This window comes from Hippopotamus amphibius, chromosome 12, assembly GCF_030028045.1.
Source record: "Hippopotamus amphibius kiboko isolate mHipAmp2 chromosome 12, mHipAmp2.hap2, whole genome shotgun sequence".
NCBI lineage: Eukaryota > Metazoa > Chordata > Mammalia > Artiodactyla > Hippopotamidae > Hippopotamus > Hippopotamus amphibius.
In genome coordinates this window covers 30,194,929-30,219,584 of record NC_080197.1, presented here as the reverse complement: position 1 = coordinate 30,219,584, position 24,656 = coordinate 30,194,929, and the positions used below count along the sequence as shown (strand labels likewise).

Sequence of the window (24,656 nt, the reverse complement as noted above, 5' to 3'; positions counted from 1 at the left end):
CCCAATAGAAAAATGGGCAGAAGACCTAAGCAGACATTTCTACCAAGAAGAAATACAATGGCCAGTCGGTATATGAAAAGATGCTCGCTAATTATTAGAAAAATGCAAATCAAAACTAAAATGAGATACCACCTCACTCACCTCACCTCACCTCACTCTGGTCAGAATGGCCTTCCTTAAAAGCTCTAACAGACAACAAATGCTGGAAAGGATGTGAAGAACAGGGAACTCTCCTACACTCTTGTTGGGAATGTAAGTTGGTAAAGCCACTATGGAAAATAGCATGGAGGTTCCTCAGAAACCTTGCCGTATGATACAGCAATCTGATTCCTGGGCAAATATCCAGCAAAACTCTTATCCAAAAAGTTACATGCACCCCTATTCATAGCAGCAGTTTTGCAGTAGCTAAGACATGGAAACAACCTAAAAGTCCATTTGACAGATGAATGGATAAAGAATAGGTGAGAATAATGAAAATAAAGTCAAGAATCAACAAATGGGAACTAATGAGACTTAAAAGCTTTTGCACAGCAAAAGAAACTGTAAAGACGGCAAGAAGACAACCCTCAGAATCGGAGAAAATACTCGCCAACAAAGCAACGGACAAAGGATTCATCTCCAAAATATACAAGCAGCTCATGAAGCTTAATACCAAAAGTGCAAATAACCCAATCCACAAATGGGCGGAAGACCTAAATAGACATTTCTGCAAAGACATACAGATGGCTAACAACCACATGAAAAGATGCTCAACATCACTAATCATTAGAGAAATACAAGTCAAAGGCACGATGAGGTATCACCTCACACTGGTCAGAATGGCCATCATCAAAACATCTAGAAACAATAAATGTTGGAGAGGGTGTGGAGAAAAGGGAACTCTCCTGCACTGTTGGTGGGAATGTAAGTTGGTATAGCCACTATGGAAAACAGTTTGGAGGTTCCTTAAAAAACTACAAATAGAACTACCATAAGATCCAGTCATCCCACTCCTGGGCATATACCCAGAGAAAACCATAATTCAAAAAGAAACATGTACCAGAATGTTCATTGCAGCACTATTGACAATAGCCAGGACATGGAAGCAACCTAAATGCCCATCAACAGATGAATGGATAAAGAAGATGTGGCACATATATACAATGGAATATGACTCAGCCATAAAAGGAATGAAATGGAGCTATATGTAATGAGGTGGATAGACCTAGAGTCTGTGATACACAGTGAAGTAATCCAGAAAGAGTAAAACAAATACTGTATGTTAACACATATTTCTGGAACCAAAAAATAATAAAATAAAAAATAAATAAAAAAGGTACTGATGTACCCAGTGACAGGGCAAGAATAAGGATGCAGATGCAGAGAATGGACTGGAGTACATAGGGTTGGGGAGTCGGGGGGCGAAGGGGAAGCTGGGATGAAGTGAGAGAGTAGCATAGACATATATACACTACCAACTCTAAAATAGATAGCTAGTGGGAAGTTGCTGTATAACAAAGGGAGATCAACTCAATGATGGGTGATGCCTTAAAGGGCCAGGACAGGGAGGGTGGGAGGGAGTGGCAAGAGGGATGGGATATGGGGATATATGTATAAATACAGCTGATTGACTTTGGTGTATCTCAAAAGCTGGTACAAGAGTGTAAAGAATTTATATTCCAATAAAGAGCTTAAAAAATCAATTAATGTAAATCATCATATTAACAAGTTATAAAGCAACATTACATCATTATATGAGATGCTGAAAACCCATATGACAAAATCTAATATCCATTATTCGTGATTAAAAACTCTCAGTAAACTGAGAATAATGGGAAACATCCTCAATTGGATAATAAATATATACAAAAAACCTATAGCAAACATCATCTTAATGATGAGAAACTAGAGTTTCTCCTATTAAGATCAGGAACAAGGCAAAAATTTCACTCTCTCCACTTTTTCAACATTTTACTGAAAGTCCTAGATAATTCAATAAGACAAGAAAAATTTTATAAAGGTTTACTGATTGAGAAGGAAGAAATAAAATTGTGTTTGTTTGCAGATGACATAACCATCTACACAGAAAAGCTGTAAGAATTCACAAAAAAACCCTCCTGGAATTAAGAAGGAATTATAGCAAGATTGCAGAAAACAAGGTTAATACACAAAAGTCAAGCACTTTCTTGTATGCCAGCAGTAAACAATTGAAATTTGAAATCAAAAACACAATACAACTTACATTAGCATCCCCCAAATGAAGTACTTAAGTATAAATCTAACAAAACATGTATGAGATCTATATGAGAAAAACTGTAAAACTCTGATGAATGAAATCCACGAAAATGTAAATAAATAGAGAGATATTCCATGTTTAGGAATAAGAAGACTCAATATTGTCAAAGTGTCAATCCTTACCTACTGAATCTATATATTCAGTGTACTTTCAATCAAAATCCTAGCACGTTATTTTGCGAATATCAAAAAGTTGATTCTAAAGTGATGTGAAAGACACAGATTAGCCAACATGATATTGAAGAAAAACAAAGTTGGAAAACTGACACTACCTGACTTCAAGAACTATTAGAAAGCAACAGTAATCAAGACAGTGTGGTATTAGCAAAGTAATAGAAAAATAGATCAAAAACAGAAAAATGGAACAGAATAGAGAGCACAGACATAGACCTACATAGAAAAGTCAACTGATCTTTGAAAAAGGAGCTAAGGCAATACCATGGAGGAAAGACAGTGCTTTCAAAAATTGGTACTGGAACAATTGCACATTCACATGCAGAAAAAAAACAAGAGTCTAGACATAGACCTTACACATTTCACAAAAATTAACTCTAAATGGATTATATACCTAAATGTAAAATGCAAAAATATAAAACTCCCAGAAGAACGGTCGTTTGACCTGAGGTGGCCCAGCGCTGGAGCTTACAGGCTCTTTGGTGGAGCTGATGGTGGACTCTGGAAGGGCTCACGCCAGTGAGTACTTCTCAGAACCCCTGCCACCAGAGCCCCTGTCTCCTCAGTGAGCCACAGCTGCCCCCCACCTCTGCAGGCAACCCTCCAACACCAGCAGAATTTGGGCTTATAAGAATCAGGTGGAGAGAAAAAGATGGCGGCGAAGTAGAGAGACGTGGAGTGCATCCCTCTCCACAGATGCATTGGGAATGCACGGAAGGACGCAGTCATTCCCACAGAGAACCAGCTGAACACCAGCAGACGGCCTCGGACACCGGATGGGACTGCGGGGAGCCCGACATAGCCGACTGAATATTCGTCTAATCCAATACTTGGACATTAGTCTGAGGCTTGGACAGTCTTCTATAAACACCTCTATCACCAGGACAAGCAACCCCAAAAGCTTGGACAACCATGAGGAAACAAAGAAACACCATGCAGGCAAAGGAGCAGGAAAAAAACCCACAAGACCAAATAAATGAGGAGGAAATAGGAAAAATGCCTGAAAAAGAATTTAGAGTAATGATAGTAAAAATGATACAAAATCTCGATAACAAATTAGAGAAAGTACAAGAAACAGTTCATAAGAACTCAGAAAAACAAACAGCAATGGATAACAAAATAACTGAAATTAAAAATACTCTAGATGCTCTAACCAGCAGAATGACTGAGGCAGAAGAACGAATAAGTGAGTTGGAAGATAGAATGGAAGAAATAAACGCCACAGAGCAGGAAAAAGATAAAAAAATAAAAAGACTAGAAGACAGCCTCAGAGACCTCAGTGATAACCTTAAACGTACCAACATTCGAATTATAGGCATCCCAGAAGAAGAAGAAAACAAGAAAGGGTCTGTGAAAATATTTGAAGAGGTTCTAGTGGAAAACTTCCCCAACATGGGAAAGGAAATAATGAACCAAGTCCAAGAAGCACAGAGAGTCCCATACAGAATAAACCCAAGGAGAAATACACCAAGACACATATTAATCAAACTAATGACAATTCAACACAAAGAAAAAATATTAAAAGCAGCAAGAGAAAAGCAACAAACAACATATAAGGGAAAACCCATCAGGATAACAGCTGACCTTTCTACAGAAACTCTGCAGGCCAGAAGGGAATGGCAGGATATACTGAAAGTCCTGAAAGAGAGAAACCTACAGCCAAGAATACTTTACCCAGCAAGAATCTCATTCAGATTTGAGGGAGAAATCAAAAGCTTTCCAGACAGGCAAAAGTTAAGAGAATTCAGCACCACCAAACCAGCCTTACAACAAGTGCTAAAGGAACTTCTCTAAGGAGGAAACACAAGAAAAGGAAAACACCTACAAATACAAACCCAAAACAATTCAGAAAATGGTAATTGGAACACACATGTCAAGAATCACTTTAAATGTCAATGGATTAAATGCTCCAACCAAAAGACACAGACTGGCTGAATGGATACAAAAACAAGACCCTTCTATATGCTGCCTACAAGAAACCGACTTCAGACCAAGGGATACATATAGACTGAAAGTGAAGGGATGGAAAAAGATATTCCATGCAAATGGAAGTCAAAAGAAAGCTGGAGTAGCAATACTCATATCAGACAAATTAGACTTGAAAGTAAAGACTATTAAAAGAGACAAGGAAGGGCACTACATAATGATCAAGGGATCCATCCAAGAAGAACATATCACAATGGTAAATATCTATGCCCCCAATATAGGAGCACCTCAATACATAAGGCAAATGCTAACAGCTATAAAAGGGGACATCGACAGTAACACAATTATAGTGGGAGACTTGAACACCCCACTTACATCAATGGACAGATCATCCAAACAGAAAATAAATAAAGACACACAAGCTTTAAATGACACATTAGACCATCTCGACTTAATTGATATTTATAGGACATTCCATCCAAAAACGACAGACTACACTTTCTTCTCAAGTGCACACGGAACATTTTCCAGGATAGATCACATCTTGGGTCACAAATCAAACCTCAGCAAATTCAAGAAAATTGAAATCATATCAAGCATCTTCTCAGACCACAACGCCATGAGACTAGATATCAATTACAGGAAAAAAACTGCAAAAAATACAAACACATGGAGGCTAAACAATTCACTATTAAACAACCAAGGAATCACTACAGAAATCAAAGAGGAAATCAAAAAGTATCTAGAAACAAATGACAACGAAAACACAACAACCCAAAACCTATGGGACGCAGCAAAAGCAGTTCTAAGAGGGAAGTTTATAGCAATACAGTCCTACCTTAAGAAACAAGAAAATGATCGAATAAACAACCTAACCTTACACCTCAAACAACTAGAGAAAGAAGAACAAAGAAACCCCAAAATGAGCAGAAGGAAAGAAATCATAAAGATCAGAGCAGAAATAAATGAAAAAGAAAGGAAAGAAACCATAAGAAAAATAAATAAAACTAAAAGCTGGTTCTTTGAGAAGATTAACAAAATTGATAAACCATTAGCCAGACTCATCAAGAAAAAAAGAGAGAAGATGCAAATCAACAGAATTAGAAATGAAAAAGGAGAAGTCACAACGGACACCTCAGAAATACAAAACATCATGAGAGACTACTACAAGCAACTCTATGCCAATCAATTGGATAACCTGGAAGAAATGGATACATTCTTAGAAAAATACAATCTTCCAAGACTGAACCAGGAAGAAATAGAAACCATGAACAGACCAATCACAAGTACAGAAATTGAGGCAGTGATTAAAAATCTCCCAACACACAAAAGCCCAGGACCAGATGGATTCACAGGCGAATTCTATCAAACATTTCGAGAAGAGTTAACACCTATCCTTCTCAAACTCTTCCAAAATATTGCAGAAGGCGGAGCACTCCCAAACTCATTCTATGAGGCTACCATCACCCTGATCCCAAAACCAGGCAAAGATGTCACAAAAAAAGAAAACTACAGACCAATATCACTGATGAATATAGATGCAAAAATCCTCAACAAAATACTAGCTAACAGACTGCAACAGCACATTAAAAAAATCATACACCACGATCAAGTGGGGTTTATCCCTGGGATGCAAGGATTCTTCAATATACGCAAATCAATCAACGTGATACATCATATCAACAAATTGAAGGATAAAAACCATATGATCATTTCAATAGATGCAGAAAAAGCTTTTGACAAAGTTCAACATCCATTTATGATAAAAGCTCTCCAGAAAATGGGCATAGAAGGAAATTACCTCAACATAATAAAAGCCATATATGACAAACCAAAAGCCAACATTGTTCTCAATGGAGAAAAACTGGAAGAATTCCCTCTAAGAACAGGAACAAGACAAGGGTGTCCACTCTCACCACTGTTATTCAACATAGTTTTGGAAGTGTTAGCCACAGCAATCAGAGAAGAAAAAGAAATTAAAGGAATCCAAATTGGAAAAGAAGAAGTAAAATTATCACTCTTTGCAGATGACATGATACTATATATAGAAAACCCTAAAGACTCTACCAGAAAACTGCTAGCACTCATTGATGAGTTTAGTAAAGTAGCAGGATACAAAATTAATGCACAGAAATCTCTTGCATTCCTATACACTAACAACGGAAGAGCAGAAAGAGAAATTAAGGAAACTCTCCCATTCACCATTGCAACCAAAAGAATAAAATACCTAGGAATAAACCTGCCTAAGGAGGCAAAAGATCTGTATGCAGAAAACTTTAAGACATTGATGAAAGAAATCAAAGATGACATAAACAGATGGAGGGATATACCATGTTCCTGGATTGGAAGAATCAACATCGTGAAAATGACTGTACTACCCAAAGCAATTTACAGATTCAATGCAATCCCGATCAGATTGCCAATGGCATTTTTCACAGAACTAGAGCAAGAAATCTTACGATTTGTATGGAAACGCAAAAGACCCCGAATAGCCAAAGCAATCTTGAGAAGGAAAAATGGAGTTGGTGGAATCAGGCTTCCTGACTTCAAACTATACTACAAGGCCATAGTGATCAAGACAGTATGGTACTGGCACAAAAATAGAAAGGAAGATCAATGGAACAGAATAGAGAACTCAGAAGTAAGCCCAAACACATATGGGCACCTTATCTTTGACAAAGGAGGCACGAGTATACAATGGAAAAAAGACAGCCTCTTCAATAAGTGGTGCTGGGAAAATTGGACAGCAACATGTAAAAGAATGAAATTAGAACACTTCCTAACACCATACACAAAAATAAACTCCAAATGGATTAAAGACCTACATGTAAGGCCAGACACTATCAAACTCCTAGAGGAAAACATAGGCAGAACACTCTTTGACATCCATCAAAGCAACATCCTTTTTGACCCACCTCCTAGAATCATGGAAATCAAATCAAGAATCAACGAATGGGACCTCATGAAACTTAAAAGCTTTTGCACAGCAAAAGAAACCATAAACAAGACTAAAAGGCAACCCTCAGAATGGGAAAAAATAATTGCCTATGAAACAACGGACAAAGGATTAACCTCCAAAATATACAAGCAGCTCATGCAGCTTCATACCAAAAAAGCAAATAACCCAATCCACAAATGGGCAGAAGACCTAAATAGACATTTCTCCAAAGAAGACATACAGATGGCCAACAAACACATGAAAAGATGCTCAACATCACTCATCATCAGAGAAATGCAAGTCAAAGCCACAATGAGGTATCACCTCACACCAATCAGAATGGCCATCATCACAAAGTCTGGAAACAACAAATGTTGGAGAGGGTGTGGAGAAAAGGGAACTCTCCTGCACTGTTGGTGGGACTGTAAGTTGGTACAGCCACTATGGAAAACAATTTGGAGGTTCCTTAAAAAACTACAAATAGAACTACCATATGACCCAGTAATCCCACTCCTGGGCATATACCCAAAGAAAACCATAATCCCAAAAGAAACTTGTACCATCATGTTTATTGCAGCACTCTTTACAATAGCCAGGACATGGAAGCAACCTAAATGCCCATCAACAAATGAATGGATACAGAAGATGTGGCATATATATACAATGGAATATTACTCAGCTATAAAAAGGGATGAGATGGAGCTATATGTAATGAGGTGGATAGAACTACAATCTGTCATACAGAGTGAAGTAAGTCAGAAAGAGAAAGACAAATATTGTATGCTAACTCACATATACGGAATCTAAAAATGGTACTGATGAACTCAGTGACAAGAACAGGGAAGCAGATACAGAGAATGGACTGGAGAACTCGAGGTATGGGAGGGGGCGGGGGGTGAAGGGGAAACTGAGAAGAAGCGGGAGAGTAGTACAGACATATATATACTACCAACTGTAAAATAGTCAGTGGGAAGTTGTTGTATAACAAAGGGAGTCCAACTCGAGGATGGAAGATGCCTTAGAGGACTGGGGCAGGGAGGGTGGGGGGGAACCGAGGGGGGGCGTCAAGGAAGGGAGGGAATATGGGGATATGTGTATAAAAACAGTTGATTGAACCTGGTGTACCCCCCAAAAAAATAAAATAAAATAAAAAAAAAAAAAAAAAAAAAAAAACTCCCAGAAGACAACACAGGAAAAAATCTAGGTGACCTTGGGTTTGGTGATGAATTTTTAGGTAAAATACCAAAGCACAAGGTTATCGAGGGGATGACAGAAATAATTAACAAGTTCTACTTTTTAGATTAAAAATGTCTGCTCTGCAAAAGATAATATCAAGAAAACGAGAGGATAAGCCACAGACTAGGAGACAATATTTGCAAAAGACACATCTTATAAAGACTGCTATCCAAAATATACAAAGAGGGCTTCCCTGGTGGCTCAGTGGTTAAGAATCTGCCTGACAATGCAGGGGACACGGATTTGACCGCTGGGCTGGGAAGACCGCATATGCCACAGAGCAACTAATCCCATTTGCCATAACTACTGAGCCTGCACTCTAGAGCCCGTGAACCACAACTACTGATCCCACCAGATCTAGGGCCCGTGTGCCACAACTACTAGGCCCACGTGCTGCGACTACTGAAGCTGCATGCCAAGAGCACATGCTCTGCAAGAAGAGAAGCCACGTCAATTAGAAGTCCATGCACTGCAATGAGTAGCCTCCGCTCACCACAACTAGAGAAAGCCCATGGGCAGCAACGAAGACCCAACATAGTTAAAAATAAAGTTAAAAAAAAAAAAGACAAAAACAAAATTTCCAAAGAACTCTTAAAACTCAGTGATGAAAAAATACCTGATTAATAAATGGGCCAAGGCCTGAATAGACACCCCATCAAAGAGAAAATATGGATGGCAAATATGCACATGAAAAAATTCTCCACATCATTTATCATCAGCAAATTAAAACAAACATGAGATACCACTATTCACCTACTAGAATGGCCATAATCCAGAATACTGACAACACCACATGCTGCCAAGCATATGGAGTAACAGGAAATTACATTCACTGCTGGCGGGAGGCAAAAAGGCACAGCCACTTTAGAATAGAGTTTGTCAGTTTCTTACAAAACTAAACATACAGTAACCATGCAATCCAGCAATCACACTTCTTGATATTTAACTAAATGAGTTGAAAACTTATGTCCACAGGAAAACCTGCACCACCATGTTCATAGCAGCTTTATTCATAATTGCCATATCTTGGAAGCAACCAAGATGTCATAGATGAATGGATAAATAAGTTGCGGTAAATCTACCCAATGGAATATTATTCAGTGCTAGAAAGAAATGACCTATTAAGCCATGAAAAACATGGAGGAACCTTAGATGCATATCATTAAGTGAAAGAAGCCAATTGGAAAAGGTAACATACTGTATGGTTCCAACTAGACATTCTGCAAAAGGCAAAACTGTGGAGATCTTAAAAAAGATGAGTGGTTGTCGAGGGGATGGATGAACAGGTGGAGCAGAGAGGATTTTTAAGGCAGTGAAAATACTCTGTGTGATAATACAATGATGGATACATGTCATTATACATTTGTCTAAACCCATAGAATATACAACACCAAGAGTGAATCCTAATGTGAACTACGGACTTTGGGTGATTATGGTGGTGTGTAAATGCGGGCTCATCAGTTGTAACAAATGCACTACCCTGGCGGGGGAGGTTGGCAACGAGACAGACTATGAATGTGTGGTGGAAGGGCTGTGTGGGAAATCTCTGCACCGTGCTCTCAGTTTTGCTGTGAACCCAAAACTTCTTTAAAAAATACTGGAAAAAAAAAAAAAAAAGAATAGGTGGTACATATATACAATGGAATACTACTCAGCCATAAAAAAGAACAAAATAATGCCATTTGCAGCAACATGACACAACTAGAGATTATCATACTTAGTGAAGTAAGTCAGAAAGAAAGATAAATACCATATGATATCACTTCTATGTGGAATCTAAAAGATAACACAGGGAATTCCCTGGTGGTCCAGTGGTTAGGACACCACACTTCCAGTGCAGGGGGCCCAGGTGTGACCCTGATCAGAGAACTAGGATCCTACAAGCTGCACCATATGGCCAAAAAAAAAAAAAAAAAAAAAAGATGACACAGTGAACCTGTCTATGAAACAGAAACAGACTCACAGACATAGAGAACAGACTTGTGGTTGCCGAGAGGGAGAAAGGTAGGGGAAATGTAATGTATTATACATGGAAAAGATAAACAACAAGGTCCTACTATATAGCGCAGAGAACTATATTCAGTATCCTGTGATAAACCATAATGGGAAAGAACTTAAAAGAATGTTTAAAAAAAGAATGTATGTTATGTGTATAACTGAGTTATCTTTTTGTACAGCAGAAATTAATACAACATTGTAAATCAATAATACATCAATATAAAAAGTTATAAATCAAGGAAACAAATTAAAAAAAAACAGAAAATACCCCCCTAAAGAGATCCATGTCCTAATACTTGTGAATATTTTACTTTACATGACAAGAGAGATTTTTTAAAAGTGATTAAGACTCTTGCTATGGGGAGAATATCCTAGATAATCAGTGTGGGCCTCATATAAGCTTATAATAAGGAGGCAGGAAAGCCAAAGTTAGAGGACAACTGACAATGGAAGCAAGACAGGAAGATGGAAACCATGAGAACATGAGGATAGACAGTCTCAAGAATTTGGAGGAGCAATGATCAGAGCCTCCAGAAGAACTGAAGCCCAACTGACTCCTTCATTTTAGTCCAGTAATACCATTTTTGGTCCTTTGACATCGACAATTGTAAGATAAAAAAACTGTCATTTAAAGCCACGAAATTCATTATATCAGCCTTATATAACTAATATAACATGACTATGTCATTGGAAAAATCCCAGGGACTTGAAACAATGTTTTAATTTCTTCTTAAACTCAATGTTCATTGTGTGTTGGGGGCTCTGCACGTCGCTGTCACTCATGTATCCAGGTTGCTGGAGCCGACCCCACCACCAGTGTCTGGATCTCTGGGGAAGAGGGACATTGGTCCATAAAGGTTCTTGAAGTTACATGAATAACCTACGAAATAGATCCATCAGTTCTCCTCACAATTCAGTGTCTAAAAAATGCATGTGGTCCCACCTAATGCACAGGCCAGAAGTGCAACAGTCTGTGAGGCCAAAAAGTGAAGAGTTAGAAGTATTTGGTGAAACATGACACTTCCAGAGAGGGCTCAAGTACTCAAACCCATTCTCTGCCACATCATTTAACCTCTCTGAGCCTCAGTTCCTCTCTTATATTAGAGGTTGTATTAGGGTCTCATGTTACAGGCTCAGGGTGCAGGTTACATGCGATGGACATGCAATGGGCTGAGTTCAAGGCTGGCTCAAGGGCACTCAGTTAGTGAAGGTCATTGTTGATAAACACTTGAGAAAATCTACAGGATCACATAAGGATGAATGAATAACTGCATTGTGTTTCCCTCCAGGAGTAGCAGGTGAGGACAGGCTGCAGGTGATTCAGCCTGAGAGGTCAGTGTCAGTTGCAGCAGGAGAGACGGCCACGCTGCACTGCACCGTGACCTCCCTGCTCCCCGTGGGGCCCGTCGCGTGGTTCAGGGGAACTGGGCCAGGAAGAGAGTTAATCTACAATCAGAAAGGAGGCCCCTTCCCCCGAGCAGCAACTGTTTCAGACGTCACAAGGAGAAACAATACGGACTTTTCCGTCCGCATCAGTAACATCACCCCAGCAGACTCTGGTGTCTACTACTGTGTGAAGTTCAAGAAAGGAGACCCTAACGACACGGAGGTTAAGTCTGACCAGGCACTCATCTCACTGTGAGTGGTGAGTATGGCCTGGATGTCCTTTGTCCCCTGGTCTCTGACAACAAGGGAACAACAATGCCCTCCACTCTTTGAGGAAAAAAAAAAAAATTCAGGTGCAGCAGTGGGTGCTTATATCATGATGTGGACATGATCTGATGTCACTCCCTTCTACAGATCAGGGAAGTTGAGGCCTGTGGGGGTCATGCTATTTGCTGAAGGGCCCATGGCTGTTAAAAGGGGGGAAAAGTCTAGAAACCAATCTGCCTGGCTCCTCATCCCTTGTCTTTTCAATCCCATCCAGCTCTTTGGCTCCAGGGATGAGGGAACTGAAAGTCGGAGTGCCTCGCCCTATCACAGGCCCGACCTCACCTCCTGCTTCCAGAGAGTGCTCCCTTCCATGTGGCTGAGTCTTCTCTCTATTCAGCATGTATTGAGCACCTACTGTGTCCCAGGCTCTGCTCTGCATGCTGTAGAAGCAGCGGTGAAACAAAGCAGACCAGGGCTCTCCTCTCCTGAAGCTTATGTCCAGTGTCCCTTCCAAAGAGGAGAAATCCATCCAGGCAGGGAGGGAAGAATGGGTTTCTTTATTTCCTCTTTAGAACCATCACCCTGAGAAAAAATTCCTAGAGGCATAGGGTTCAGCATTTATTCTGATGGCCCTGCTTGGAGGAGATGCTCAGAGGTTTGGTGTTTCCTGGGCATCTGGTGAGAAAACCCTCCTGTGATTCAGGGACTGACTCACAGTCACTGAAGGCTCCAAGCAGAGCTGTGTCATCTCAGAGTGTCCCTCCCCAGGGAAGAGGTTCCCCATGTGAGTGACTTAGGGGCAGCCCCACTGAGGTAGCAAAGGTTCATTTAGAGTTTTCGGACAAAGACCATGGATCCTCTTTCTAACTCCTGAATCCTGGGCTGTCAGCACCAGAAAGACCTGTAGACACCATCCTCCCAGCTCCCCCATGTACAGATGGGGGCCTGAGGCCAAGAGGTGACAGGGGCCCAGACCACAGTCCCATGGTCAGTGAGTGAGAGGATCCGTCCAGAACCAAGTCTGATTCCAGGCCAAGCTCCTTCTTGCACAGGCATTGGAACTGGTTTCTGGAAGAGCCTGGCACATAGAAGTTGCAAAATAAAAGCTCCTTGAAATAACCATTGAGCAGACTCTTTTCATTGCTTTCCCAAAAGGTTCAGACTGCTCCTTGCATTCAGACCCTGAGTCCCCAGGTGACTGGAAACCTCTCCCTACTTTCAGCCACGTGATCCCAAATCCCTCATCCTACATCAGCAGCTAGAGCTGCCCAGTGATTCAACAGCTACTTTACACTCAGTCTATGGAGACAAAATTGTTCATTTTACAGTCTCCTGTTGACAAATACTCAGTTGTTCCTAACCTTCAAACAGCGCTTCAGTGGAGAACCTTTCCACATGTCACTCTCCTCTCGGAGGAAATACCCACTGGAAGCGGCATTGCTAGATCAGAGAGTATGTGTATTTTATTTGTGTGATCATATTGCCAAATTTCCCTCCTAGTCATGGTGGCAAATGAAGTTCGCCAAACTCCAGGCATCAGCAGTGAAGGTGGACTTATCTTGATGTTGCAGCTATTACTAAACTTCCCAGATGGTGGGTCCCTTGCCCCGCCAATCACGGGTCGTAGGTGGCTCCCCCGCCACTCAGACCTGCTGCCTCCCTGGAGGCTGCTCACCCTCTTCCCCAGGCCGCCTGCCCTGATGATTCCCAGGAGGAGAAAGGAGGGAGGGGAGGGGCCAGGGAGCAGCAGCCTGTCGGATGCTGAATCTTCCTCATGGCGTTCACTCCTTATAACCAGGGCTCTGAGGGAGGGGATCCTCTGTTGTCCTTTTCAGATGAGGACACTGAGGCTCAGAGAGGGGACCTGATTTGTGAGCCGGTAGGGGAGCCAAGATTGAACCCCAAGTACCGTGACTCACAGCCCTGCTCTCTGCACACCCTACGGTGCTTGTCAAAGTGTGGGGAAACCTCCAGCCCTGTCCTCTTAAAATTTTATATTGTTCTTTTCTTTAGCAAAAAGCATTTCTAAAAGTCCCATGAAGGAGGCAAGTCTCGCTTTACAACAGATCAGATACTGCAGTGTCTCCTGATGTGCTGAATGTTGCGAAGAGACAGGGCTCAGCACACGTAAAAGCATCAGGAGTGTTTCTCCCCCTTGTTGTGATGTGGACCCTTCACTGTGGGGGCAGCTCTGGGAAGGGTAGTGTGGACAGAGTGGAGAGGGGCCACTGCAATCCCCGCAGCAGGTGTTCCCCCATTCCTGGCTCTGCAGACTGAGGATGAGGAGCGGGAGCTGTTCCCTAGAGGGTGCTGGAGGCCCCGTGTGAGCAAGAGTTCTTATTCCAGACTCACACATCAGGAGCCCTGTGGCTACAGCATCCCCAGGCCTGGGCACTCGGACGCTACTCCTCCCTGTAGTTGCTTGAAGTCGAAATCTCAGAGGCAAAAGGGGAGGGTGGTGGTCACTGTGGAGGCTTGTGAAAGTGGGGTGCTTGCTCTGCTGATGGACATGAAAACTTGGAGATGACAGGAAATACTTCTGGGACACAATGAGGGGAGGGTGAGGACTCAGCCCCTTCAATTCTCTGAGCCTCAGTTTTCTCATCTGTAAAGTGGTGATAATCATGGTCTCCTTTGAGGAGAATTGGAAGGATTTGAGGCGCTCTACCTGGGTGCACAGAATATAGACCCGAAATCGTGGTGTTATTTCAAAGTTGTGACCCAGTTCCCTGTGTTGCGCCCCATTTCCTCACCTGTAGAAAGTGGATAATCACACCAACCTTTGCAGGGTGTCCTGAGGGTACAATGACCTGGTGACAGGACAGCCCCTCAGTGAGGGATGGTGCTGGCCTCCCAGGCTCTGTGGCCCTGAGCAAGTCTCAGTTCCCTCTGTCCTCAGTTTCCCCATCTGTGAAATGGTGGTAATCACACTACCTTTCAGGGGTCTGTGCTGACTGGAGAGGATCTAGAAAGCCCTGGATATGGTGGGTTAGGGTGTTACTCAGTGGTTGAGAGCACAGCGCAAGTGGTTGAGAGCCTGGGCCGAGCCCTCCTGCCTGGGCTCCCATGCCAGCTCTGCACTGTCCTGGCTCTGGGACCTCTGACGAGTCCCTCCCCACATTGGGGCTTGGTGTCCGCATGCAGCAATGACAGCACCGCCCTCAGAGAGCAGCTGCAGGGACTGAGTGAGGGATGCATGTCATGAGCTTAGAGCAGAGCCTGGCACGTGGTACATGTTCCACCCACGTGAGCTCTGCTCAGAGGACCTTGGAGGGGAAGCTTTCCTTCCTGGACTAAGTACAACTGGGGTTGGGGTGGGGATGCGTGCCTACCAACCTTGCCTGCTCTTTGAAACCATCTGGGAAACCTCCAAAAGCGCCCCAGACCCTGGCTCTACCCTAGAAATTCCAATTTAATTTTGTCAGATGAGGTTTTAACTCCTGCAGAGGGTGCTGGTGCCCAGCCAGGGCAAAGGAGGCCTGAGCTACGTGTTCTCTGAGGTCACAGAGGGAAAGCTGTGGTTTTCCCTGGCCAAGGTGGGTCCCCTGTAGAGCCTGGGTTGGAAGAACAGCTCTCCCAGGTGTGGGTGCTTCAGAATAGCCTGTGAAGGTGACAGCTCTTAGGAGGCCCAAGAAAGTCAGGCCTAGTCGATTGGCGGGGACACAACCCACCTCCAACAGAGCTCACCTGGGCTGAGCGGGGCTTCCTGCCCACTCAGGACACCCTGTGCAGACCCAGGATTCATTCCTGGGGAAACCTTCCCATCTTTAACCACAGGTGAGTCTAAAGAGGTGCTGGTATCTCTGCAAACACTTCCTGCCCAGCCCAGAGCCCTCCTGCCTCAACAGCCACAGTGACACTGACAACATTTGTCCTTCCTCCTTTCAAAATGCTGCCAGCTCCTGGAAGAGCTATCTGCAGAGAAATGCCTGTGATGTCCTGTGTGTTTTGAATGCCCATTCCCCAGACTTGTTTCCTGAGGGGATTATTTTTAAAAGTGGAAACAGATTCATAATTTGGTGTTTGTACTGTTTTTACATGTAGATGTTTGCATGGCAGCTGCACGGAGCAGGATTTGAGACTCTTTTCTATTGTGCTTTTGCTTTGCTTTCTTACTGTCTAAAAAATAAATAGGTAATTTCAGAAGTAGAATGGCCAGATCTTATGATAACAATCATGGCTGTCATTGATTAAGCACCTACTACATGCAGGCTCTGGGCTTTACATACACCCTCATTCATCTTACCAAGTGGTGCTTGTATTCACTCTCAAGCCTGCCTATCAGGGCTGGTGGGGGGATTAAAGAGCTGAGGGTGATGGAGAAATGAGGCCATCTTTAGGCTGGGAAGAAACTCTGGACAAGTAGTAACTGATCACAGCACCTTGTCCCTTTAGCGGTGTCCAGGATGCTGCTGTTTCTATGCCTTGAAATATTAAGGTAACTCTTTACTGTGTCCTCCAATGTTTGAGGAGTTTTAGGAAGCAGGTTAAATATTTACAAATGCAAATGTTTGTAATATTTGCTGCCTGCCTCCTTTTACAGGAGTTGTTGGGTAACAATGAACAATTTGGAGATAGGACAGGACCCTTCTACAGGGAGAAACTGCCCTCACATTTGATTTGCTGATTTGTGTGCTTCTGGGTGCTTTGTAGGCCTGGGTCTGTGTCTCTACGGATTAACAGCAATTAAGAAATCAACCACCACTGGTTTCTCACCACTCAGTGATCTTTCTTTTCAACCCAAAACTGAACCAAGAGAAGAACCAGACTCAGAAAAACATCCATTCACCCCCTTTCTTTGAACTTGAGGCATTTATATCTTAGTCCTACTGGAATATTCATGGAAAGAATGAAACTGATGAAGTAAATTCATAAATACCTGAAGGGAGACCTCTGGATATGCATTCTGGGTTAAAGAGAGATCTGTGTTTCTTTGGGTTTGTGAATCATCTTGTGTTTTACTCACATTAAAAATGCTTCCACTGCCTGATTTAACCCTCGTTGCAGCACTGGGCAGCATAATGCCTGTTTTTCCCTTTCATGGATGAGGAGCTGGGAGGTGCCACAGCCACACCTCCCGTTGTATGGCCAGCCTGGTTCAGCTTCCATGGTGATCCCACTATGACCCTGCTTCCCGTGCATGTACTTTTGTGAGTGGTTTTCTGAAGTCAATTAAGATTTCTAGGGGAGCCCAGCCAGGAAGAGTTAATAGGAGAGTTAATCCAATCAGTACCATTGTTCCTGTGCCCGGATTGGCTGGATAATCACCTGGCAGAGGAAAAAAGGTGGATTTTGACCTCAGGCCTGGAATTTCATGTGGACCCTACCCCTGACTCAGACTCACCTCTGGGAACCTCTGTGTTTCCCCCTATGATGAGAATGAAGACATTGCAATTCCAGAAATTTTTGAAGAATTTACAAATAATATATCTGCAAGCTCTTAACATTGTCACAAGCTTTTCCTTAGTGAAGGTCAGCACAATCATGTTCCTTGTTTATAAACGTTCCTTTTGTAGCCAAGCCTTCTCCTCCCGTGGTATCAGGCCCTGCCGTGAGGGCCTCACCTGAGCAGACAGTGAGCTTCACCTGCACATCCCACGGCTTCTCCCCCAGAAACATCTCCCTGAAATGGTTCAAAAATGGCAATGAGCTCTCCGCCTCCCAGACCAACGTGGACCCAGAGGGAGACAGCGTTTCCTACAGCATCTCCAGCACAACCAGGGTGCTGCTGGCCCCGGGGGATGTTCACTCCCAGGTCCTCTGCGAGGTGGCCCACGTCACCCTGCAGGGGGGCCCTCCTCTCCGTGGGACTGCCAAGCTGTCTGAGACCATTCGAGGTAGGTGCCCCTCACACCAGCCCAAGCCCACACCTGCCCCCAAGGCCCCAGCCTGCTCTTCCCCCCTGCTTTTTGCTCCAGGCTTTGAATTGCCTGGAATCTGCTTCCTGACAGTGCGGCCCAATGGCCAGCCTCCTAGATGAGCTGGTTACTCACTACGGATTGAATGCCAGCTTCCAGGTGGACATGTGCCAAGCACTGTGCTAAGCATTATTTCCTTTACTTTACCAAGAGCATCTCCAATTACTGAGCACCTACTACCAGCCAGGCCCTTATGTGCCTGCTGATTTCATTTATTTTGATACAGTTGTTATGTTCCCACTGCATGCCAGGGGCTGATCTTGCTGATTGCAAACATTTTAACCCTAAATAGGAGCTAAGAGGTTTTGAGCACCTACTGTGTGCTTTGCAGTGCGCTTAGTGATTTCACTCATATGCAGTAGACCCTCCGTGTCTGAGCACCTGCTGCCTGCCTGGCTCTGTCCTGGGTGACTCCCTTGCTGTGCTGGGAGCTGTTATCCAGCCCCTCCCCTGTGAGCTGTCTGTTCCATAAGGTCAGAGCTTCTGCCTGTGCTGTTTCAGTTCCGCCCACCTTGGAGGTTACCCAACACCCCACAGCGGGGAACCAAGTGAACATCTCCTGCCACGTGAACAAGTTCTACCCTCAGCGCCTACTGCTGACTTGGACCGAGAACGGAAAAGTGTCCCGAACAGAAACAGCCTCGACCCTCATAGAGAACAAGGACGGGACCTTTAACCGGACGAGCTGGCTCCTGGTGACCTCATCTGCCCACAGGGAGGCCGTGCTGCTCACCTGCCAGGTGGAGCATGACGGGCAGCCGGCGGTCACCAAAAGCTATACCCTGGAGCCCGCTGCTCCCCAGAAGGACCAGGGCACCACCAATAAACCCCCTGGTGAGGCCTCCACTCCAACTCACACAGGTCTTTATTTTTTTTTTTAATATTAAAGGTAGTAATTCATGCTTATTATAGAACAATCTAGAAGCCAATAGATTTAAAATAGAACTTTAAAGTGAGTTTCCTTTTGCAAATCCCACACCGCCAAGAATGACTGGTGGTAAGAGTCTGGTATATTCTTTGTTGATCTTTTCACATAAATATCCATGAAGGAAAGTAGGGAAGGAGGGGGATCATCCTGTTCACAGTGTCCTGCTTCTTGCTTTCTTAACTAACAGTGATTATGTCCATCCTTCCCTGACCGCCCACCTCCCACCTCCTTGTTCTTTCTAGGCTCTGCCTAGTCTCTCTCCAGCCTGGACTTTTCCATCCATGTAAGTAACCTCACCCCAGTAGACTTCGGCACCTACTTCTCTGTGAAATTCTGGAAAGGGAGCCCTGAGGACATGAAGTTTGAGTCTGGACCAGGCACCCAGAGGACCATGAGTGGTCAGTGCACAGGGCTCCTTTATCCTCTGATTTGGGACAGTGGACCAGCAATGCTCACAACAGCTCACTGCACATTGACGCAATGCAGATCTCAGTTCAGCCGTGATCTCCCTTCCTGCTTCAACCAGCCAGAGGATTTGGAGTTTACAGAAGGGACTCAGGAAGCAGTGGGTGGGGGATGCTGTTGAAGATTTGTTTCCTTTAGTCCAGGTGATTGGGCTATACTAATCAAGGTGAATCTGAGGCCCTGAGGACAGGAACCACCAGCCTGTACAACAGATACATGCTACTTCGAGACAGGGTCCCCCTCAGCTGGGCATTGTGCCAAGGGCATGTCCCACGAACAGTCTTCCTTTCTATAAATACAACATGTCTTGCAGGTTCTCATGTCACATCAAGAGAGGGTTGAATCAGGTTTCTAGGAATCTTTACTCCAAAAGACCTTTCAAAGTCCTACATTCCTTCCAACATGCTATCCTCATCTGGTGGGTCAACGCTGGGTCACTGAGTGTCTGTGTCCCTGCCTCCTGGAAGCCAAAGAGAGGACATGGAGAACAAACAACTTCCCTTAAACAAGAAGGGTAGAGAAGTTGCAACACTGTGTGCATTTTAACTTAGCCCCCCATGGACAACCAGTTGTCAATGGAGTCCACAATTGTGTGGTCATATGGTTAAGGCCATAGATTTTCTGTAAAAGGAATACCCGTGCATACTAATATAATCAATAATAATTCCCTAATATTTAAAAAGGAGTATAAATTCAAAATTTCCAAAACGTCTTTTATTGTTGTTTTTGTGCACCAAAATTGTTCTTAATTCATCTGTTAAGTTCTTGGCACAATTTTCCCATGACACCATCTGGGACCTTGAGAATCTTTTTTTCTTTATTTGAAAAAGAATTTGAATTAAGACTACTCAGATTATTCATTTCATATTGTTGAGCTTTGGCATGTTGTGCTTCCGAGATATTTGTTCCACGGTCTCCAAATTGGCAAATTTCTGCCTGTGCTGTTCTTCATACCATTCCCTTATTGTCCTTTTGATGTCTGCAGGGTGTGTCATGATGTCTTCTGTTTCATTTCCAATATTGGAAATATGTCATTCCTCCTTTTTTCTTTGTCAGTTGTAGTAGAAATTTTTCAACATTGGTGGTCTTTTAGAAGAAACTGCTCTTTCTGTTTCAGTTTTTTTCTCTACTGCTTCTCTGTTTTTAATTTCACGTATTTCTCTCCTTTATTATTTCCTTCCCTCTGCTTGCTTTGGGTTTATTTTGCTCCCCCTTTTCTCATTTCTTGGGGCAGGAAGTTCGATTACTGATTTAGACTTTTTCTTTTTTCTAGTGCCACACTTGGGTCTCCTGCCCCTGGGGAGTGAGGAGAGTGGACCTGGGTGCCTGACTGCTGTGTTCTTCCTCCAGGAGTCAGGTCTCTAGCTAGTCGGCCTCCTCTTCAACTTCAGAGTCCTTCTCTGTTTGTCCCTTGTGTTATTTCTAGGGTTCACGTTGTACTGAACAGGGTAAGCGGGAGAGAAGAGGCCATGCCATCTTGTCTGGAGCAGCTTGGAAGATGCTTTGTAATCTTCCATCTCCTACTGGGGCTCAGGCCAGGGCTGTTATGTCTGGGTGCTGCAGGGAGCCTGATCCAGCATGCCTGCTGCTGTACAATGACTAGAAATATTTCCAGGGGCATCTAGGCTGTGAGCATTGAGCAACATGTAAGACAACCTATGTGACCCTGCTGCCTGGTGTGTCTGAGGGCTCTGGCCACTGCAGTCCTGGGTCCAGTTGATCTGGTGTGAAGGTGTGCATCAGACTGCTTGATTTTATGATGCTGGGGTATTTTACAATACTTCTAACCTAGTGGACCTCTTTTCTCTCAGTATAGCATAATCCAGTATGTTAGATGTTAGAGTGTTTGGTTGGTAGGTTGGTTTTGATAGTGGGGGAAAGGTCTGAGTCCTCTCATTTCTTGGTTCTCCTTTGTATTTCAGGAACCTAAATCCCTCCCCCCCTGCGTTTTTCTTTTTCCCTTCACCACTTAATTGCCAAACAGCACTTCTTCCTTCTTTTTGCCTTTCCTAACAAGAAGCTTTACTGTGTAAAACGTGCCTGTCCATTTATTCACATCTGTCCTCCTTTAATTACATTCCTATAGTCACTTTATATAATTACCATGTCTAGTGATTTAATACAAGACACATGCATTACCACACAGGTGGAGAGGTCAGAGGTCTACAGTGAGTGCATGGGCTGTGTTCCTTCTGAAGGCTCTAGAGGGGAATCCCAATTCCTTGCCTTTTCCAGCTCCCAGAGATGTTCACACTCCTTGGCAAAGGGCCCTGCATTTCTCTGACCTCTGCTTCTGACATCACATCTCCTTCTCCTACTGCCCTACCTCCATCTTTTGCTTGTAAGAATCTTTGTGATTTCATGGGCTCTGCTTGGAAAATCCAAGATAAGTTGCCATCTCAAGATGCTTAACTTGATCACTACTGATCACCCCTTTTGACCTGTATGGTAATATATGCACAGATCTGAGGATTCTGTGCTTATGCTTTTAAGTCAAGTGTACATTGAAAGCCCTTCCTATTGCCCTGCGCACTGCATTGCAGGACACTTTTCCAATATTTTCAAAGCTTAGGGAAATGTAACACTGGTGGTGGTATTTACAAATAACTCTAGATGCCTGTCTTATCTGCCTTGTCTCTCTCTCCTGCAATTTCCTGGTGGCTGGTTGAGGTTGGGATTGCAGCCTAGTGAGAGATTATGCACTAGGATTTGCTGAATATTTTCTTGTCTCACAGTTATTTTTACCTCTGGCGTTTTCATTGGACACTGCAGTCTGGGAAGAGAGTGAGTGAGAATGAATGACCTTTATACCCTGATTTCTCCCTCTAGCTTGAGCCCAGGACAGGATGTAGGTCAAAGCCTCATATTGCTGACAGGCCCAGATGGCCTCAGATGGAGTAAGTGGAGGCCCATGGGACTGGCTCCTGTGTGATCACTCTAATGATGCCTCCTGTCTCTTGATTTCCAGGCCCAGAGCTGTCTTCTCCTCTCCTGGCAGCTCTCCTCCTAGGCCCCAAGGTGTTGCTGGTGGTTGGTGTCTCTGTCATCGGTGTCTACAGGAAGTGCTGGGCTTGACTGTAAGTTATGGGGGAAGGAAAGCAGCAGAAGATCTGTCCTAGAAGACACAGGTAGTAGAGGGGCCATCCAACAGGCCCCACAGGGTCAGGGCCCATGTGGAGTTAAGAGAAGGGGACACACCTCCCTCAATAACCTCTAAGAGGTTCTCAACTCCCAGGAGAAATGTGAGGTCCTATAGGAGGTGGGCTGCATCAGGGGTTTTCAAAGGTTGTCTCTGAAGGTTTCTGTGGAGGAAGTGGGCAGAGAGTGCTGAATGAGGAGCACCTGAGTAGGTGGAGACTGTTTCTAGATCACGTGAACTGTGGGGCTCCTTGAGGCAAAAGGAATCCACAATTCAGTGTAAAGTTGAGACGTCCTGGATTGGCTGTTCTGAGGGAGTGTCCTGCTCTGACCCTCCGTGTGCCAGAGTGGAAGGGCTGGGGAAGGGGCATCAGGACCTGGGGAGGACGCTGAGGGGACAGAGGACAGAGTCCTATCCCAGGGGCTGCCTATCATTTCAGGGCAGGCATCCCAGGAGGAGAACCCCTGGGTATGTGGGAGGCATGCAGGGAACATTTCCTGAGTGGTGAGCAGATAATGAAATATCAACATGTTTCCCACAGGTCCTTCCTTCCTCCCTGCCAGGTGCCACCATAGTCTCTGCTGCCTCCTTCCCTCCCTGAGGGGCCCAGCCTAGGAGAAGGAGCCAGCTGGGGGCTTCCACGACTCTGCTCCCAAACCCTCCCCTCCCCTCCATGGAGACATATCCGCTGCTCCTGAGCTGCTTCTTCTAGTCCTTGGAGGCCCCTGATTTGGGTCTTCACTTGTGGCCCTGGGCAGGGAAATGGGAAGTAGCTCTGGACAGTGACTCACGACATCCCCCTGGAATGTGAGAAATAAGTCAAATCAACACGTCAGGATGTCACTCATCATCACCTTGGACCTGGCCATGAACCACACACACATGTCCCTATGCTAAGGAGTTAGTGTCTTCTGGATTCCTGCATTCACTTACCCGCCCCCCCCTTTGAGGTTCTCTATTTCTTCTTTAGTACAAATGATTCCCCAATTTTGTTTTAAAAAAATTATTCTCCTCCTTCATTGTCTAAAGAGCCTGCTTGTTAAACCTAGAAATTAGTTTGAAATTAGAGCTGTCAAACCCATCTCTCTGTGATGGGAAGGGGAGTTTTTCTATCAGCTTGTATCCTTCCTAACCTTGCTGCTCACGGTAAACATACCATGTCCAGAAGCCTGGAGTCATCCTTGATTTCTCTTTCTGTTATAGCCCATATTCAATTCTGCCTTCAAGAGTGGTTATGTCCAGTGGTGAGGTGGTGAATCTTTAACAATTGATTCTCCAAAAGAAAAAAAAAATGAAAGAAAGAAAGAAAGAGAGAAAGAAAAGCCTGACAATTTCTTGGTGTAAATACTCTCAAAGTAGTCACTTTCAAGTTACCCACATTTAAACAGCTAGCTTTCAAAATTCCTGAAAATGTAAATCCTGGTTCTCATGAGCTGGTCCAAGCCTCCTCCAGCACACCACTGGGTTGTATCCATAATCTACACATTCTCACACCCACTTCTACTGCCTGGTCCCAGCCACCATCATCTCTTTCTGCACCATTGCTATGATCTCTGACTGGCTTTCCTTTTTCAGCCTCAGTGATTGTTTGCTAATATAAGTCAAATCCTAACACTCTTCTGCTTCCTCTCCCCACGTGTCTGCATGGTTAACTCTCTCTTCTTTCCAGCATCTGCTCAGATGTGACTTTATCAAAGGCACCGTTCATACACCATCCTGTATAAAATATCAATTCCTCTCTCACCCTGGCATTCCATGACCTCTTAACGTGCTTAATTTGTTTCCTGAGCACTTATTACCATCTGACATAGGCAGTTCTCGCTATGTATTGTAGAGAAAGACAAAAAAAAATTACTGTGTACACTGAATCATGGACGGTAACCAATGGGAGAAATAATGTTTGTTCTGTGATCTTTAAAATTTGCTTTCAAAACATTAGAAACTCTCTTACTGTCCGCTTCAAATTTATAGAGAAAAAATAGCAAAACTAATAACATGTGGTTTGAC

At 43.7% G+C, this 24,656-nt stretch overlaps 1 protein-coding gene across 1 annotated transcript in view; it reads left to right on the top strand.

Annotated features, from left to right (window-relative positions):
* The window catches only part of LOC130833042 (signal-regulatory protein beta-1-like), a 36,180-nt gene extending 12,920 nt beyond the window's left edge, over nucleotides 1-23,260 (top strand). Inside the window, exons 2-6 of the mRNA XM_057702223.1 lie at nucleotides 11,836-12,160; nucleotides 17,672-18,036; nucleotides 18,619-18,951; nucleotides 22,479-22,587; nucleotides 23,213-23,260. Coding sequence (XP_057558206.1) covers nucleotides 11,836-12,160; nucleotides 17,672-18,036; nucleotides 18,619-18,951; nucleotides 22,479-22,585 — 1,130 coding nt within the window. The 3' untranslated portion in view covers nucleotides 22,586-22,587; nucleotides 23,213-23,260. The remainder of the gene's footprint in view (nucleotides 1-11,835; nucleotides 12,161-17,671; nucleotides 18,037-18,618; nucleotides 18,952-22,478; nucleotides 22,588-23,212) is intronic.
* The last annotated feature ends 1,396 nt before the right edge of the window (nucleotides 23,261-24,656 follow it).